General features: G+C 45.6%; 1 protein-coding gene across 3 annotated transcripts in view; it reads left to right on the top strand.

The window, feature by feature from the left end:
• The first annotated feature begins 6,335 nt into the window (after nucleotides 1-6,335).
• LOC139368258 (Krueppel-like factor 5) overlaps nucleotides 6,336-18,232 on the top strand; it is a 45,282-nt gene continuing 33,385 nt past the window's right edge. Inside the window, exons 1-2 of one of the 3 annotated variants that reach the window (XM_071106983.1) lie at nucleotides 6,357-6,652; nucleotides 15,934-15,941. In XM_071106983.1, coding sequence (XP_070963084.1) covers nucleotides 6,487-6,652; nucleotides 15,934-15,941 — 174 coding nt within the window. In that variant the 5' untranslated portion in view covers nucleotides 6,357-6,486. Of the gene's footprint in view, nucleotides 6,653-15,933; nucleotides 15,942-18,232 lie in introns of all 3 variants that reach the window. The other 2 variants (XM_071106974.1, XR_011626940.1) reach the window with 2 other exon arrangements.

Genomic DNA, 18,232 nt, shown 5'->3' with positions numbered 1-18,232 from the left:
TAATTATTTCCCTACAATATACTATTTTTTAAAACGATTTTAGAAATATTTGATACTACACATCTGTAAAGATTAGTTGGATGTTTTCACCAATCGGCTAGTTCTGCCTGTCAGTGATGGTTCTAGTTTTATTCTGAGCTATTTGCCCTAAATCTACTTCCTACAACTCATTCCAACACTAATCCACAGGTTTGAAAGGAATGCAATCATAATATTTCTTACACCTATCCACTTCTTTTTAATCTGGGGACCAATCTATAATTCGAATTGGGCTCCCGAGTGGCACAGCGGTCTAAGCCACTGTATCTCAGTACTAGAGGCGTCACTACAGACCCTGGTTTGATTTCAGGCTGTATCACAACAGGCCGTGATTGGCCCAGCATCGTCCGGGTTAGGGTTTGGGCGGGATAGGCCATCATTGTAAATAAGAATTTGTTCTTAGCTGACTTGCCTAGTTAAATAAAGGTTAAATAAAATAAAACATTCAGTAGAGCTGCTGAGGTGAGGACAGCTCATAATAATGTCTGTAATGGAGTATAATGGCTGGAATGGAGTGAATGGAATGGTATCAATACCATTCCATTTACTCTATTCCAGTCATTCTGAGCCGCCCTCCCCTCAGCAGCCTCCACTGGTTGAGTTACAGGTAATCTTTATTAATGAACAGGGACATGGGATGTCTCACCCCACAAAAGGGGTGCTACAGGTATAATGGGAACATGAATGTGATTAGAATATAACAAAGTACAGGTCATAATTTGTTGTACAGCAGATGGGCCACTGGCGGTCAACGGGCCATATGTCCCCCCTTTTGTAGGTCCGCAGACCAATTCCACACAAACAAATATATAAATATATATATATACACCAGTCAAAAGTTTGGACAAACCTACTAATTGAAGGGTTCTTCTTAATTTTTTACTATTTTCTACATTGTAGAATACTAGTGAAGACATCAACACTATGAAATAACACATATGGAATCATATAACCAAAAAAGTGTTAAACAAATATATTTTATTCTTTAAAGTAGCCATCTTTTGCCTTCATGACAGCTTTGCACACTCTCTGCATTCTCTCAACCAGCTTCACCTGGAATACTTTTCCAACAGTCTTGAAGGAGTTTCCACATATGCTGAGCACCTGTTGGCTGCTTTTCCTTCACTCTGCAGTCTAATTCATCCCAAACCATCTCATTTGGGTTGAGGTCAGGTGATTGTGGAGGCCAGGTCATCTGATGCAGCACCATCACTCAGCTTCTTGGTCAAATAGCCTTTACACAGCCTGGAGGTGTCTTTGGTCATTGCCCTGTTGAAAAACAAATGATAGTCCCTCTAGTGGTGTGGGGACTGTACTTTGGCAAAGTGGGTGGGGTTATATCCTGTCTGTTTGGCCCTGTCCGGGGGTATCGTCGGCTGGAGCCACAGTGTCTCCCGACCCCTCCTGTCTCAACCTCCAGTATTTACGCTGCAGTAGTTTATGTGTCGGGGTCAGTCTGTTATACTGTATCTGGTATTCTCTCTCTCTCTCTCTCTCTCTCTCTCTCTCTCTCTCTCTCTCTCTCTCTCTCTCTCTCTCTCTCTCTCAGGACCTGAGCCCTAGGACCATGCCTCAGGACTACCTGGCCTGATGACTCCTTGCTGTCTAAGTCCACCTGGCAATGCTGCTGCTCCAGTTTCAACTGTTCTGCCTGCGGCTATGGAACCCTGACCTGTTCACCGGACATGCTCCCTGTCCCAGACCTGCTGTTTTCAACTCTCTAGAGACAGCAGGAGCGGTAGAGATACTCTGAATGATCGGCTATGAAAAGCCTACTGACATTTACTCCTGAGGTGCTGACCTGTTGCACCCTCGACAACCACTGTGATTATTATTATTTGACCCTGCTGGTCATCTATGAACATTTGAACATCTTGGCCATGTTCTGTTATAATCTCCACCCGGCACAGCCAGAAGAGGACTGGCCACCCCACATAGCCTGGTTCCTCTCTAGGTTTCTTCCTAGGTTTTGGCCTTTCTAGGGAGTTTTTCCTAGCCACCGTGCTTCTACACCTGCATTGCTTGCTGTTTGGGGTTTTAGGCTGGGTTTGTGTATCTATATCCACAGTAAACCGAGTCCTATATCGACATAACCTGAAAGGCCGCTCAGCAAGGAAGAAGCCACTGTTCCAAAACCGCCATAAAAAAAGTTTGCAACTGCACATGGGGACAAAGATCGTACTTTTTGGAAGCTGAAGAATACCATCCCAACCGTGAATACCATCCCAACCGTGAAGCACGGGTGTGGGCAGAACTGAACAAGCGTTTGTGAGCAAGGAGGCCTACAAACCTGATTCAGTTACAGCAGCTCTGTCAGCAGGAATGGGCCAAAATTCACCCAACGTATTGTGGGAAGCTAGTGGAAGCCTACCCGAAACGTTAGACCCAAGTTAAACCATTTAAAGGCCATGCTACCAAATACTAATTGAGTGTATGGAAACTTCTGACCCACTGGGAATGTGATGAAAGAAATAAAAGCTGAAATAAATCATTATCTCTACTATTATTCTTACATTTCACATTCTTAAAATAAAGTGGTGATCCTAACTGACCTAAAACAGGGAATTGTTACTAGGATTGAATGTCAGGAATTGTGAAAAACTGAGTTTAAATGTATTTGGCTAAGGTGTATGTAAACTTCTGACTTCAACTGTAGGTATTTGTAGTTGGCCACATATTCTAGGTCAGACCCATCCAGAGTAGTGATGATAGTTGGGCGGGAGGGTGGGGGCAGCGATCGGTTGAAAAGCATGCACTTAGTTTTACTAGCATTTAAAATCAGTTGGAGGCCACGGGAGGAGTGTTGTATGGCATTGAAGCTAGTTTGGAAGTTAGTTAACACAGTGTCCAAAGACGGGCCAGATGTATACAGAATGGTGTCGTCTGCGTAAAGGTGGATCAGAGAATCACCAGCAGCAAGAGTGACATCATTGAACCCTGTGGCACCCCATAGAGACTGCCAGAGGTCCGGGCAACAGGCCCTCCGATTTGACACACTGAACTCTATCTGAGAAGTAGTTGGTGAACCAGACGAGGCAGTCATTTGAGAAGCCAAGTCTATTGAGTCTGCCGATAAGAATACGGTGATTGACAAGCCAAAGCTATTGAGTCTGCTGATAAGAATACGGTGAGTGAGTCAAAAGCCTTGGCCAGGTCGATAAAGACAGCTGCACAGTACTGTCTTTTATTGATGGCGGTTATGATATCGTTTGGGACGTTGGGCGTGGCTGAGGTGCAACCATAACCAGCTTGGAAACCAGATTGCATAGTGGAGAAGGTAATGTGGGATTCGAAATGGTCGGGGATCTGTTTGTTAACTTGGCTTTCGAAGATTTTAGAAAGGCAGGGCAGGATGGATATAGGTCTATAACAGTTTGGGTCTGGAGTGTCTCCCCCTTTGAAGAGGGGGATGACCGTGGCAGCTTTTCAATCTTTGGGGATCTTTGACGATAAGAAAGAGAGGTTGAATAGGCTCGTAATAGGGGTTGCAACAATTTTGACAGGTAATTTTAGAAAGACAGGGTTTGGATTGTCTAGCCCAGCTGATTTGTAGGGATCCAGATTTTGTAGCTCTTTCAGAACATCAGCTGTCTGGATTTGGGTGCTCGCTGAAGTGTTTAAGGGAGCGTTTGACAATGATGAGGGGTGGTCGTTTGACCGCGGACCCATTACGCACGCAGGCAATGATCACTGAGATCCTGGTTGAAGACAGTCAAGGTGTATTTAGAGGGCAAGTTGGTCAGGATGATATCTAAGAGGGTGCTCATGGTTACGGATTTAGGGTTGTACCTGGTAGGTTCCTTGATCATTTGTGTGTGATTGAGGGCATCTAGCTTAGATTGTAGGATGGCCAGAGTGTTAAGCATGTCCCAGTTTAGGTCACCTAACAGTACGAACACTGAAGATAGATGGGGGCAATCAATTCACATATGGTGTCCAGGGCACAGCTGGTGGAAAGGTGGATTTTTAAAAGTAGAAGCTTGAATTGTTTGGGCACAGACCTGGATAGTATGACAGAACTCTGCAGGCTATCTCTGCAGTAGATAGTTAGGGATGGACATTTCAGGATTTTTGGTGGCCTTCCTAAGCCAGGATTCAGACACGGCTAGGACATCTGGGGTGGCAGAGTGTGCTAAAGCAGTAAATAAAACAAACTTAGGGAGGAGGCTTCTAATGTTAACATTCATGAAACCAATTATTTTCCCATTACAGAAGTCAACAAATGAGAGTGCCTGGGGAATGGGAGCTTGGGGCTGCAGGGCCTGGGTTAACCTCCACATCACCAGAGGAACATAGGGGGAGTAGGATAAGAGTACGGCTAAAGGCTACTAAAAGAACTGGTCGTCTAGTGCGTTTGGAACAGAGAGTAAAAGGAGCAGGTTTCTGGGCGTGGAAGAATAGATTCAAGGCATCATGTACAGACAAGGGTACGGTAGGATGTGAGTACAGTGGAGGTAAGCCTAGGCATGGAGTAACGATGAGAGAGGTTTTGTCTGTAGAGGCACCATTTAAGCCAGGTGAGTCACCGCATGTGTGGGGGGTGGAACAAAAGGGCTAGCTAAGGCATATTGAGCAGGGCTGGAGGCTCTACAGTGAAATAAGACAAAAATCACTAACCAGATAGACAAGGCATGTTGACATTAGGGAGAGGCATGTGTAGCCGAGTGATCAAAGGGTTCAGTGAGTAGCTAGGCGAGCTGGAGGCACGGTGATTCAGACAGCTAGCGGGCCGGGGCTAGCAGATGGTCCTCGTGGGGACGTCGCAACAAGAGAGCCTGTTGAAACCCCCTCGGACGGTTACGTCGGCAGACCAGTCGTGATGGATCGGAGGGGCTCCGGGCCGGCAGCAAAGTGTCCAGGCAATTGGCAAAAGAAGTAGTGAAGCCCAGGAATTGTCTGATGGATCTCTTCGGCTAGCCGGGAGATGGGCCTAGCTCGAGGCTAGCTCCAGGCTAACTGGAAGCTAACTAGCTGCAATGATCCGGAGTAAAGGTTCAGAGCTTGCGGTATGAATCCGAAGATTTGGTAGAGAAATGCAGTCCGATATGCTCTGCGTTGATATCGCGCTGTGCAGACTGGCAGGAATTGCACCAGTTGAGGCTGGCAGATGTCCGAGTTAACGGGGATGACTGCTAGCAGTGGCTAACTGACTAGTAGCTAGTTAGCTGGCTAGCTACTGAGGGGGGTCCGGTTCTAAAGTATAAAGAATAGCAGATCCATACCACATTGGGTGAGGCGGGTTGCAGGAGAGTATGTTCAGTCTTTAGATAAGAAATTGAAATAAAAAATATAAAAAATATATATGAAATATATACAAAGTAAAATGCTATATATATATATATATATATATATATATAAAACACATTTTAACCTTTATTTTATCAGGGTCCCTGAGGTAGTCACCTCATATAAATACTTGAGAGTATTGGTAGATGTCCTTCACTGTCCTTCTCTCAGCACATATCAAAGCTGCAGGCTAAAGTTAAATCTAGACTTGGTTTCCTCTATTGTAAATCAATCCTCTTTTACCCCAGCTGCCAAACAAACCCTGATTCAGATGACTATCCTACCCATGCTAGATTACGGAGACGTAATTTATAGATTGGCAGGTGAGGGTGCTCCCGAGCGGCTAGATGTTCTTTACCATTCAGCCATCAGATTTGCCACCAATGCTCTTTATAGGACACATCACAGCACTCTATACTCTGTAAACTGGTCATCTCTGTATACCTGTCGCAAGACCCACTGGTTGATGCTTATTTATAAAACCCTCTTAGGCCTCACTCCCCCTATCTGAGATATCCACTGCAGCCCTCATCCTCCACATACAACACTGTTCTGCCAGTCACATTCTGTTAAAGGTCCCCAAAGCACACGCAGGTAGCCTAGTGGTTAGGTTGCTGGATCCAATCCCAAACTGACAAGGCAATAAATGAGTAGTGTAAAAATGTAATTATATTTTGTATTTATATACTACAATTTGTTTATATTTGTCTTTGTTACTTCTTTTTGATATTTATGATTCTTATTTTTGTATTTATATAGTTTTAAATGTTTTTTCTGTGGGGGGGGGGGGGGGGGGGGGCTGAAGGCGTGGTTCGCCCAAGGAGCTATACAAGCTAGAACCGCCAGTGCTAGCTTCACCAATTGGAATTAATACCCAAAATTAGCTGTTCGAGTTTCGACGTTTACCCCCCACCCGCGCCTCCTCGCTTGGATTGGCTAGTGTTCCTGTCAATCATGACTTCCAGGTCTCACTGCCATAGGCTACTTGAGCGCAGGTAAAACGACATATGAGCCAGAGGGAGGCATTTGGAATTACCGGGCGTTCCTGGATCCGATAAAGACGCGCTTATCACGCAGCAGTTGTCAAATCTATATGTACTTTACATAAGTTATATTTATAAATAAAGAGCTATTTGAATACGTTTTATCCAGGAGATAGTTATGGAAACTAGTATAGGACAGGCCATGAATCCGGCACACACAGAAGAGTGCGCGGTTTTCACGCAACCTGTGCGGCTGTCTGGAGCGGACGGCGCAGATGACTCGTCCGTTTTTGAAGAAGTGAAACCCCGGGTGAGAATTAGTCGACATCTTAACCCGGTGGAGGGTAGGTCAGGTACGGCCAGCGGTTCCACCCTATCCCGCTCTTCTCCTGGTTTATATTTTGTAGTCAGTTGGATCGTGGGCACATCCACTCAATAAAATAAACTATGTGTCCCCCTCTATTCTCTAACCCCAATAAACATTGTTGTATATACATACATAATAATGAATTCATTATTTCAATGTTCTTGGGAGAAAGAGCACATGTAGGCCTATTCAATATACATGATTTTCCATAAATTGTTAGCCTATAGAAAAGCCTAAAGCGTTATTACCCGTGCATTAGGCTAGTCTTCTCGACCCAAGCATGCTTCCATACTTGGAATAATGTTGTTGAAAGGGCATACAAATTGATTCGTATTTTTTATGTCTTTAGATTTGTTAGTCACTTCGTTATAAATGCATATTTTTTTGTGCATTTAATTCGTTTAAAGATTGTTTTATGAATAGAAGTGGACTAAAGTAGGACCACAACTATCTATTTAGCCGGGACGAACAAGTGTGCAATAAAACAGTGAGTAGCCTACTTCGAATAGGATAGCAGAGGATCGAACAAGGTGCAAGTAAACTGTACAGTGTAATATCATTGAACACATCGAAAAATGATTAATTTATGGTTCAAGACAATACGAATGAGTTAACCTCAATTTGACCATGTTTTTCTCATTAAAATGTCATTATAATTAAATAATAATACTATAGACCTCAGTTTTTGCACATGATCTGTCTACTGCTATTTTGCTGCTGATTTTAAGAGGGTGTGTGTGAGGTTCTCCCCAGTTTCCGACCCCCAACTGCAGATAGTTCAGTTTCCTTTCTGGTGTCGTGTTTTATGTTTACCCTGCAACATCTGGCGGAATGCCAACTGTTGAATGGGATCTGACGGTGTCCAATTACTCTTGATGCTCTCTTTTGGTCATGGAAGTTTCTTTGGAATTCACAGCTATTAACTTTGATGTGGATGTATCTGATCTATTTATAGCCTCTGGTGTGTTTATGATAGTCATTTGACTGTCTGTGTTCATGGATGGATTTAGGCTAATGATAGAAAGAATAAGAATAGGGCCCATTTCCTTTCTCTATACAGAGATTCAGGAATTGTTTTAGTAATCAGACTATTGAAAGTTCAAAAAGCCTTCTCTTCTTGATTAGTATTTGTATTTATTAAGGATCCCCATTCCTGGGGTCCAGCAACATTAAAGCAGTTATATAGAATGTAAAATATTACATCACATTTCACAAGACAGTAAGTGTGTTTCCTCAGGCCACTACTCTACTATCACATTATTTACACTACAAAATCCACTTGGCGTGTGTGTAGAGTACGTGTCTTATCATGTGTATGTGTGTCTGTGCTGTTGTGTGTGTCTCTTCACAGTCCCCGCTGTGTATTTTTAACAGTTTTTAAAATCGGATTCTACTGCTTGCATTCGTTACCTGATGTGGAATAGAGTTCCATGTAGCCATGGCTCTATGTGGTACTGTGCACCTCCCGTAGTCTGTGATTGACTTGGGGATTAGTAATAAACGTGGCCCCCCTTCATAGGCCCAGTCAGTATAGTTTAAGTGTCCCCCCAAATATTCCAGAGTGCTATGTTGTTGTCCCACCCCCCCAATAATAAATCCACCGAATGCCCCGGAGTTTATAGAACCTGGGTTACGCAAGTAACCTCCAATAGCCGTTAAATGTGATTGTGAAAAACAGAGCGGTTTCAGTTTTCTTCCTATAGATTTGGCTCTAACTTTTGAATGGTTGGAGCTAGCTATTATGACCCCATCACTGAGAACTATGACTCTCAAGCCGAAATCACATTGAGAGACGCCTGTCAACGGTGGGAAATTTGTGTGCGAGAGTAGCCAGCATCCATTCACATGCACTGCACAGCATATGCCAATGTAATTGTCATGAAAATCCATAGTAAGCAGTTGATTTAGTTTGATATCTAGCCCCTGGGAGTTATTGTTGTGAGATCCTTTCGACTCATCTTAGATGTCCTATGGGAGCCACCATACCTGTGCTAAACGGTTGTTGCTTATAGCTTTCAAGGAAGTTGTAGTTAATAAACCCGAGTTGTTCATAAACACCCAAGTCTCTCCTTACAAAAAAAAGATTGACATTTTGAAACTGCAGTAAAGTACAGTAACTGCAGTCCACTGTGTTATTTTGGATGCAGTAATTGCATAGCACTGCCGTGTACTGTAATTATACTGCACTCTGACTGAAAGTTTTGTTTTCGTAAGGGTCGTTCTTCTAGATGAACAGTATTCTCTATATGAAATCAGAGTTCCCCAGTTTTCCTGCTGTAGCCTGCTAAGGCTACATACCTAGGGTTGATATCAACACAGGTAGCCTGCCAAGGCTACATGCCTAGGGTTGAAATTAACACAGGTAGCCTGCCAAGGCTACATGCCTAGGGTTGAAATCAACACAGGTAGCCTGCCAAGGCTACATGCCTAGGGTTGATATCAACACAGGTAGCCTACCAAGGCTACATGCCTAGGGTTGAAATCAACACAGGTAGCCTGCCAAGGCTACATGCCTAGGGTTGAAATCAACACAGGTAGCCCGTCTTAAAATGTCTTAAAATAGAGAATAAATAGCTTGATTGTGTCTTGGAAATTACGTCCAGGGACACCTGAACTCAATCTTAAATGAATTCTTATTTATTATCAGCAAGCTGGAGAGGTCACAGTCAACTTGCATGATGCATAAAGTACCGGACTGAAGATAGCTCTGCCGTGGCAGTCCCGTTAGTTGTCTTATATACTGCTTACACAGACAAGTAGCATAGGCATAGTTCATAGGGTTGGTTCCTGCATGTGTCTGGCACCGTCTCCTATCTTAACTTATAGAACATGTTCTGGGCGTTCTGCCAAAAAGTCTGAGGAGGGGGTCATGACCGTCTCCCCCTCATATCTCTACCCAGCACCTACAGGAACCAATGATTGTATGAGACAAGATGTACAATTCAAGGCTGTCCTTCCAGACTATATATTTTTCCTCCACATTCCCTACTTCTATCTTTTATCACTTCAATGATAGTAATTGTCAAACCCTTCATTCTGGGTGATACAATCTACACTGCCTTCGGAAAGTATTCAGACCCCTTGACTTTTTCCAAATGTTGTTACATTACAGCCTTATTCTATAATTTATTAAATAAAAACATATCCTCTGCAATCTACACACAATACCCCATGATGACATCACAATACCCCATGATGACATCACAATACCCCATGATGACAAAGCGAAAACAGGTTTTTAGACATTTTAGCAAATGTATTAAACATAAAAAAACAGAAATACCTTATTTACATAAGTATTCAGACCCTTTGCTATGAGACTTGAAATTGAGGTCAGGTGCATCCTGTTTCCATTGATCATCCTTGAGATGTTACCACAACTTGATTGGAGTCCACCTGTGCTAAATTCAATTTATTGGACATGATTTGGAAAGTCTGTAAAAGGTCCCACAGTTGACAGTGCATGTCAGAGCAAAAACCAAGCCATGAGGTCGAAGGAATTGACCATAGTGCTCCGAGGCAGGATTGTGTCGAATCACAGATCTGGGGAAGGGTACCAAAAAAGTTTGCAGCAAACTGAGCAAACCCGGGAGAAGGGCCTTGGTTAAGGGAGGTGACTAAGAACCCTTTGGTTCCTCTGTGGAGATGGGAGAACCTTCCAGAAGGGCAACCATCTCTGCAGCACTCCACCAGTCAGGCCTTTATGGTAGAGGGGCCAGACAGAAGCCACTCCTCAATAAAAGTCACATGACAGCCTGCTTGGAGTTTGCGGGCTGTCATATGTGGCACCTAAAGACTCTCACACTATGAGAAACAAGATTTTCTGGTCTGATGAAACCAAGATTGAACTCTTTGGCCTGAATGCCAAACGTCAAGTCTGGAGGAAACCTGGCACCATGTCACCGGCATCGACTGAGATACTAGTCAGGATCGAGGCAAAGATGAATGGAGCAAAGTACAGAGAGATCCTTGATGAAAACCTGCTCCAGAGCGCTCAGGACCTCAGACTGTTGCACATTTAACATGCTGATAGAAATGAGGTACAACTTATTTAAGGTTCCCTGCATTAAAGCCCAAGGCCACTAGGAGCACCGCCTCTGGATGAGCATTTTCCTGTTTGCTTATGGCCGTATACAGCTCATTGAGTGAGGTTTTAGTGCCAGTATCAGTCTGTGGTGGTATGTAGACAGCTACGAAAAATACAGATGAAAACTCTCTAGTTAGATAGTGTGGTCTACAGCTTTTCATGAGATACTCTACCTCAGGCGAGCAACACCTCGAGACTTCCTTAGATATCGTGCACCACCTGTAATTTACATATATGCATAGGCCCCCGCTCTGTGTCTTACCAGAGGCTGCTGTTCTATCCTGCCGATAGAGTGCATAACCCGCCAGCTGTATGTTCTTAATGTTGTCGTTCAGCCACAACTCACACAAGATATTGCAGTTTTTAATGTCCTGTTGGTAGGATATACGTGCTTTCAGTACATCCCATTTATATTTCCAGTGATTGAACGTTAGCTAGCAGGACGGAAGGCAAAGGTAGAAATAATAGGTCTCCCCCAGGAAACCTCCTCCGGGTTACCATCTTCTGGGCTCCGGTCTCCTTTGGGGAAAAGACCCGAGCCCCTCGGTTCTAGCAGACCGTGAGGACAACTATACAGGAGCAACCTTTAACCAGCAGCGTGCATCGACAGTCTCCCCCTGGTGGCTAATCCATGCTACTCCACCCCCCCAGCCCTAATGGGGAGGACGCTGTATGTCTCCTTTCTCGATGGGGCATCCGTGTTCTCATGCTTTGCCCCTGACCTGTGCACAACAGAAAAAGAGAAGCGTTGAAGGGACAACAACCCCTTGGTGACCCGATCGTTTGTGTCACTTACCCTGGTAATCCAGACCAGGGGAGCATGGTCTGTGACCAGGGTGAGGTAGGTGCCCAACAGCGCCCACTTCACCGCTTGACACTCTGTCTCGATGATCAAGTACTTTTTTTCTCTAGGTATCAGCTTTCGGGTTATGTACATGATGGGGTGTTCTTCCCCATCATATAACTGGGACAGGACAGCCCCTAGTCCTGTGTTGCAGATGTCAATACCTGGAGATCGGGCATTATGAGAATCGGATGGGAACACAGCGCTTCCTTCTGGCGCCTGAATGCCGCTTCGGCCTCGTCTGACCATGTCACTGTTTTCGGGAGCCGGCCCTGGTTAGATCAGTAAAGGGGGAGGCTATAGCCGCAAAGTTTGGAATTAACCGGCAATATTATCCCTCTAGCCCCAGGAAGGACTGGACCTGTGTTTTGGTGTGTGGATGGGCCAATCACGTACCACGTGGACCTTCCTCCCCTGGGGCTTGATGTTCCCCTGTCCGATCAAATACCCCAGGTACTCCACCTCCTCAAACACCATCTTGCATTTATTGGGGTTTTCTGTCAACAGGGCATGCCTGAGCTCGTCCAGTACCGCCTGGAGGCACATCAGGTTCTCTTCCCAACCTTGGCTATGGATGATGATATCATCCAAATAGGCCACTGTGTACCTTCGGGCCTCTGGGATCCGGTATGGCCTCTTTCATAACGTTTTCCCGGGCTGGGTGTGGACTTGGTGTTCGATGTTCTCGGCGAATACGGCCGTGTTCCGATCGATGAACTCCCGGAGCTCTTGCTTCTGGGCCGGGCCGAGGTCCTCATTGCTCGGGACAACCACTGGTACCCTTGGCGTCCTGGGTCTTGACCATAACACGGCCAAGGCTGTCCTCACGTGCCACCTCTTCAATAGGTTCACGTAGTAAATATGTTGGGGTTTCCATCTCCCTGGCTGCCGTATGTGGTAATTGACAGGTCCCAGCTTCTCTATCACCTCATCACCTTGCCATGTTGCCAAGAACTTACATGGGGGATGAAGACCAGCACCTTGTCAACCACCTGGAACTCTCGGGGTTAGGTTCCCGATTGTAGACCTTGACTTGGGCGCGTTTGGCCTTCTCCATTTCTTCCCTTACCACTGGCCATACCGCTGTCATTCGCTCACTTATAGTCTCCATGTGTTCCACCACGCTGCGTAAGGGGTTTGGCTGGGATACCCACACCTCCTTGGCGAGGTTCAGTAGGATGTGTTATCTCCTCCCGTAGAGGAGTTTGAAAGTGGAAAAAACATTGGAGGACTGGGGTACTTCTCAGACCGAGAGCATTAGGTGGGGTAGTAGCTGATCCCAGTTATTCCTGTCCTGCTCAATGACCTTCTGCAGCATTAGCTTGAGCATTATAGTGAAACATTCAACAAGCCCATCCATCTGTGGGTGAAAGACCAGGATGTACTGGTGTCCTCGTGCCGTTTTTACCAGGGAACCCACTATGTCCATGGCGATGTGCTCAAATGGCACCCAATGATCGATAAGGGATACCAGCGTATTTTGGAATGTGCTTTTGGGGCGGTGATTTGACACTCCGGACATCTGCGGCTATAGTCTTCCACGGCCAGTGGAACCGGGCGCCTCTCGACATTCCCCCTGTTTGTGCAACATCTGAAACGAAAGGTTAATCTTGATTTGGAAATTGGTGTATCGCCAGTCACTCACCCCCGGAAGTAGCTGTCCATCCACTGCTATCCTCCCACTGGGTGGTCCTGAACTGTCCCCTCATTCGGCCCATAGTAGGTGTCTCAGTTGGTCCCTCAAAATAGATGAGGGGGAGAATGAGCAGCTCCTCCGGTTGTTCACTAGGGGAGTTTGGTTCCGGCGCCCCTGCCTCCACAGTGTCGCGAACAGTGGACAATCTCGTCCCAAGAGGATGGGTACCGGCAACTCGGGTACAGCACTGACAACAACATCATCCAGTAGCTTCCTTGTGGTGTCACTATGTTGGCCTGCACGGTCGGATACTGCTTGGTGTCGCTGTGGACACAGGAGACGGACATCTCCTGGGCCAGCAGGCACGTGTTTGCAAGCGTAACCATACTCCTGGAGTCCAACAGAACTTGGGTGTCGTGTCCGTCGACTTTCACCATGACAATGGGTGGGCCCAAGAGGAGATGACGTAGTTTACTGCATGACCAGTTTCGTCTCCGGGGCTCTCTGATGGCATTGACTCGTCTCGACCCAAGCAATTCCATGGGAGGTGTCTCAGGCCGCCACACTCAAAACACCTCCTTTGGTCTCCATTCACCTGTGGTTGTCAGCGGCGGGTCGGCTCTCACCCGGCTGTTTTTCCGATGGTCTGCGGCCCTTTAGCCTGGCTGACTGTCGGTCCGGGGAATACTGCGGTGGGGGTGTCCTTCCATCCACTCGAACGGTTCCCCAACTCGGCCCGGCTCCCCTTCAGCAGAGCATCTGTGTTCTGATGCATCGCTAATGCTCCCAGGAGGTCCTCCAAGGTCTAGGGCTCGCATAGACTCGTCACACTCTTCATGTCATGGGGTAGTGCCCTTAAGAAGCGATCCGTGACCACTTTGTCTATCATGGAGAGGGTGGCATCATTGGTTAGAAGCCATGCCCTGGTGATGCACAATAGGTCGCTCATCTAGGCTTGGGGGGAGGTGTCGGCCACGAACCTCCAGTTGTGGACCAGTTGGGCCTGACGGGCCAGGTTGTACCCGTAATGGCTGAGTATCTCCCGTTTGAGATCGTCATAGTTAGCCGCCTGTTCAGCGTTGAGGTCAGAATAGGCCTTTAGGGTGTTACCGAATCGCATCCAAACCTGTTTTTAATAAAGATAATGGAGGACAACGACATCAAAACCTACCTTTGCACATTTGAACGGACCAAAGTACAAGTGGGCGGAGAGGAACGGGCACGGACAGGAACGGGGACAGTCAGGTTTTGATGATGTTGTTTTCCATTAGCTTTATTAAAAACTGGTTTGGATGCGATTCGGTAGACGTTCCTCCTTGCAGCTTCCTGATTTCCTCAACCAGGTGGACATTTTGTAGGCATTGTTCCTCCAAGCATTCGTTCCTCCAAGCATTCGTTCCTGAACCGCCTGTTGCGCTTGTTGGGCCCGTTGACCCATTCTAGCAGACCGTGAGGAGGACTATAAAGGATCAACCTCTCTCCCTGAAAAAAAATCCTGTGTGCTACCCTTATGGCAGCTTTATGGGACTTGTATGCTTGGTGAGCAATCTGCCCCTTGATCACTCAACAGCCTCAATCATCCCCAACTAATCCTGGCCGGAGGGCCCGTCGAGACCAGGCACGTCCAGCAGAGGGAACCAGAGCCGCGTGATGTATACTCCGTCTGCAGTGGTGGAAAAATAACCCAAATCAATTTGAATACAAGTGTAGACCTTACAGTGAAATGCTTACTTTACGAGCCCCTAACCATCCAGGCAGTTAAAAAAAATATGGATATGAATAAGATAACAATAGCGAGACTATATCGGTACCCCCCTGTATAGAGTCAATGTGTTGGGCACCGGTTAGTTGAGATAGTATGTACACGTAGGTAAAGTTATTAAAGTGACTATGCATAGATGACAACAGAGAGTAGCAGTGGTGTAAAGATGGGGTGAGGGGGAGGCACTGCAAATAGTCTTGGTAGCCATTTGTCTAGATATACCGAGAGAGTTTTCATCTGTATTATTTGTAGCTGTTAATATACAACACCAGTCAGAGGATGGCACTAAGACAGCATTGAATGAGCTGTATTCCGCCATAAGCCATCAAGAAAACACTCACCCAGAGGTGGCGCTGAAAAAAGTCTGGGTAGCCATTTGTCTAGATGTTCAGGAGTCTTATAGCTTGGGGGTAGAAGCTGTTTAGAAGCCTCTTGGACCTAGTTGGACCTACTTGAGTAATAGTAAAGATACCTTAATATGAAATGACTCAAGTAAAAGTTAAAGTCAACCAGTAAAATACTACTTGATTAAACGTCTAAAAGTATTTGGTTTTAAATATACTTAAGTATTAAAAGTATAAATAATTTAAAATTCCTTATATTAAGCCAACCAGACCACGATTCTCTTGTTTTTTAAATGTGTGGATAGCCATGGTCACACTCCATAGCTAAGACCTCATTTACATGCAAAGCATTTGTGTTTAGTGAGTCTGCCAGATAGAGAAAATCTCTGGTCATCCCTACACTAAGTGCATGATGTTCAACTAGATGGCGCCGGATAAGGGTTTAGTGAGTGTTTAGTGAATGTTTTGTCCCAAATACAATGCTTTTAGTTTTAGAAATATTTAGGGCTAACTTATTCCTTTCCACCCACTCTGAAACTAACTGCAGCTCTTCGTTAAGTGTTGCAGTCACTTCAGTCACTGTAGTAGCTGACGTGTATAGTGTTGAGTCATCCGAATACATAGACACATGTGGCCTTACTCAAAGTCAGTGGCATGTCGTTAGTAAAAAGTTTAAAAAGTAAGGGGCCTAAACAGCTACCCTGGGAATTTCTGATTCTACCTGGATTATGTTTGTGAGGCTTCCATTAAAGAACACCCTTTGTGTTTTGCTAGACAAGTAACTCTTTATCCACATTATAGCAGGGGGTGTAAAGCCATAACACACGTTTTTCCAGAAACAGACTATCATCGAAAATGTCAAAAGCTGCACTGAAGTCTAGTGTAGGGTTTCCGGGATGATCGTGTTGATGTGAGCCGTGACAAGCCTTTGAAAGCACTTCATGGCCACCGACATGAGTGCTACGGGGCGGTAGTCTTTTAAGCATCTTACTTACGCATTTTTGGGCACAGGGACTAAGGTGGTCTGCTTGAAACGTGGGTTTTACAGACTCGGTCAGGGAGAGGTTGAAAATGGCAGTGAAGGCACTTGCCAATTGGTCCTCGCATGCTCTGAGTACATGTCCTGGTTATCCGTCTGGCCCTGCAGCATTGTGAATGTGGACCTGTTTAAAGATCTTGCTCACATCGGATACGGAGATAGTGATCACAGAGTCATCCTGAAAAGCTAGTGCTCTCATGCGTGCTCCAGTGTTGCTGGCCTCGCAGCGTGCATAAAAGGCATTTCGCTCATCTGGTAGGCTCACGTCACTGGGCAGCTCGCGGCTGGATTTCCCTTTGTAGTCTGTAATAGATTGTAATAGATATTACAGTTTTTTGCCACATCCGGCGAGCGTCAGAGCCGGCATAGTAGGATTCAATCTTAGTCCTGTATTGACGCTTTGCCTGTTTGATGGTTTGTCTGAGGGAATAGCAGGATTTCTTATAAGTGTCCAGATTAGTGTCCCGCTCCTTGAAAGTGGCAGCTCTAGCCTTTACCTCGGTGCGGACGTTGCCTCTAATCCATGGCTTCTGGTTGGGATATGTGGGGACGATGTCGACAATGCACTTATTGATGAAGCTAGTGACTGAGGTGGTTTACTCCTCAATGCCATTGGATCAATCACAGAACATATTCCAGTCTGTGTTATCAAAACAGTCCTGCAGCGTAGCATCCACGTCATCTGACCACTTCCATATCGAACGAGTCACTGGTACTTCCTGCTTTTAGTTTTTGCTTGTGTAAGCAGGAATCAGAAGGAAAGAGTTATGGTCATATTTGCCAAGTGGAGGGCAAATGAGAGCTTTGTATGCATCTCTGTGTGTGGAGTAAAGGTGGTCTAGAGTTTTTTTCTTTTCCTTTTTTCTCTGGTTGCACATGTGACATGCTGGTAGAAATGAGGTAAAACAGATTTAAGTTTGACTGCGTTAAAGTCCCCGGCCACTAGGCGGGATGAGCATTTTCTTATTTGATTATGGCCTTATACAGCTCGTTGAGTGCGGTCTTAGTGCCAGCATCGGTTTGTGGTGGTAAATAGACGGCTATGAATAATATAGATAATAACTCTCTTGGTAGATAGTGTGGTCTACAGCTTATCATTAGGTACACAACCTCAGGCGAGCAATACCTCCAGACTTCTTTAATATTAGACATCGCTCACCATCTGTTATTGACAAATAGACACCACCCCCAGCCCCTTGTCTCACCAGACGTAGCTGCTCTGTCCTGCTGATGCACCGAAAACCCAGCCAACTCTATATTATCCGTGTCGTCATTGAGCCACGTCTCAGTGAAACGCAAGATATTACAGTTTTTAATGTCCCGTTGGTAGGACAGTCTCGACTGTAGATCATCGAGTTTGTTTTACAGTGATTGCACTTTGGCCAATAGAACCGATGGTAATGGCGATTTACTCACTCGCCTACAAATCCTAACAAGAAACCCCAAATTTCTCCCTCTGCTCCGCCTTTTCTTCACGCAACTGACAGGGATTTGGGCCTGGTCTCCGGAGAGCATTATATCCTTCGCATCAGACTCATTAAAGAAAGAATCTTTGTCCAGTTCGAATTGAGTAATTGCTGTCGAGATGCTCTTTTCAGTCATAAGAGACACTAGCAGCAACTATATGTACAAAATAAGTTACAAACAAACAAAATAGCACAGTTGGTTAGGAGGCTGTAAAACGGCAGCCATCTCCTCCGGTGCTATCTTGGCCTTCCAATGACACCGGGTGCTGTAAATGTCCTGGAGGGCAGGCAGTGTGCCCACAGGGATGCATTGGGCTGACCGCACAACCCTTTGGAGAGACCTGCGGTTGCGGATAGTGCAATTGCCGTACCAGGAGAG

Source organism: Oncorhynchus clarkii, chromosome 2 (assembly GCF_045791955.1).
Source record: "Oncorhynchus clarkii lewisi isolate Uvic-CL-2024 chromosome 2, UVic_Ocla_1.0, whole genome shotgun sequence".
Taxonomy (NCBI): domain Eukaryota; kingdom Metazoa; phylum Chordata; class Actinopteri; order Salmoniformes; family Salmonidae; genus Oncorhynchus; species Oncorhynchus clarkii.
The sequence above is the reverse complement of the archived record's forward strand: the minus strand, read 5'-3'. Positions and strand labels throughout refer to the sequence as shown.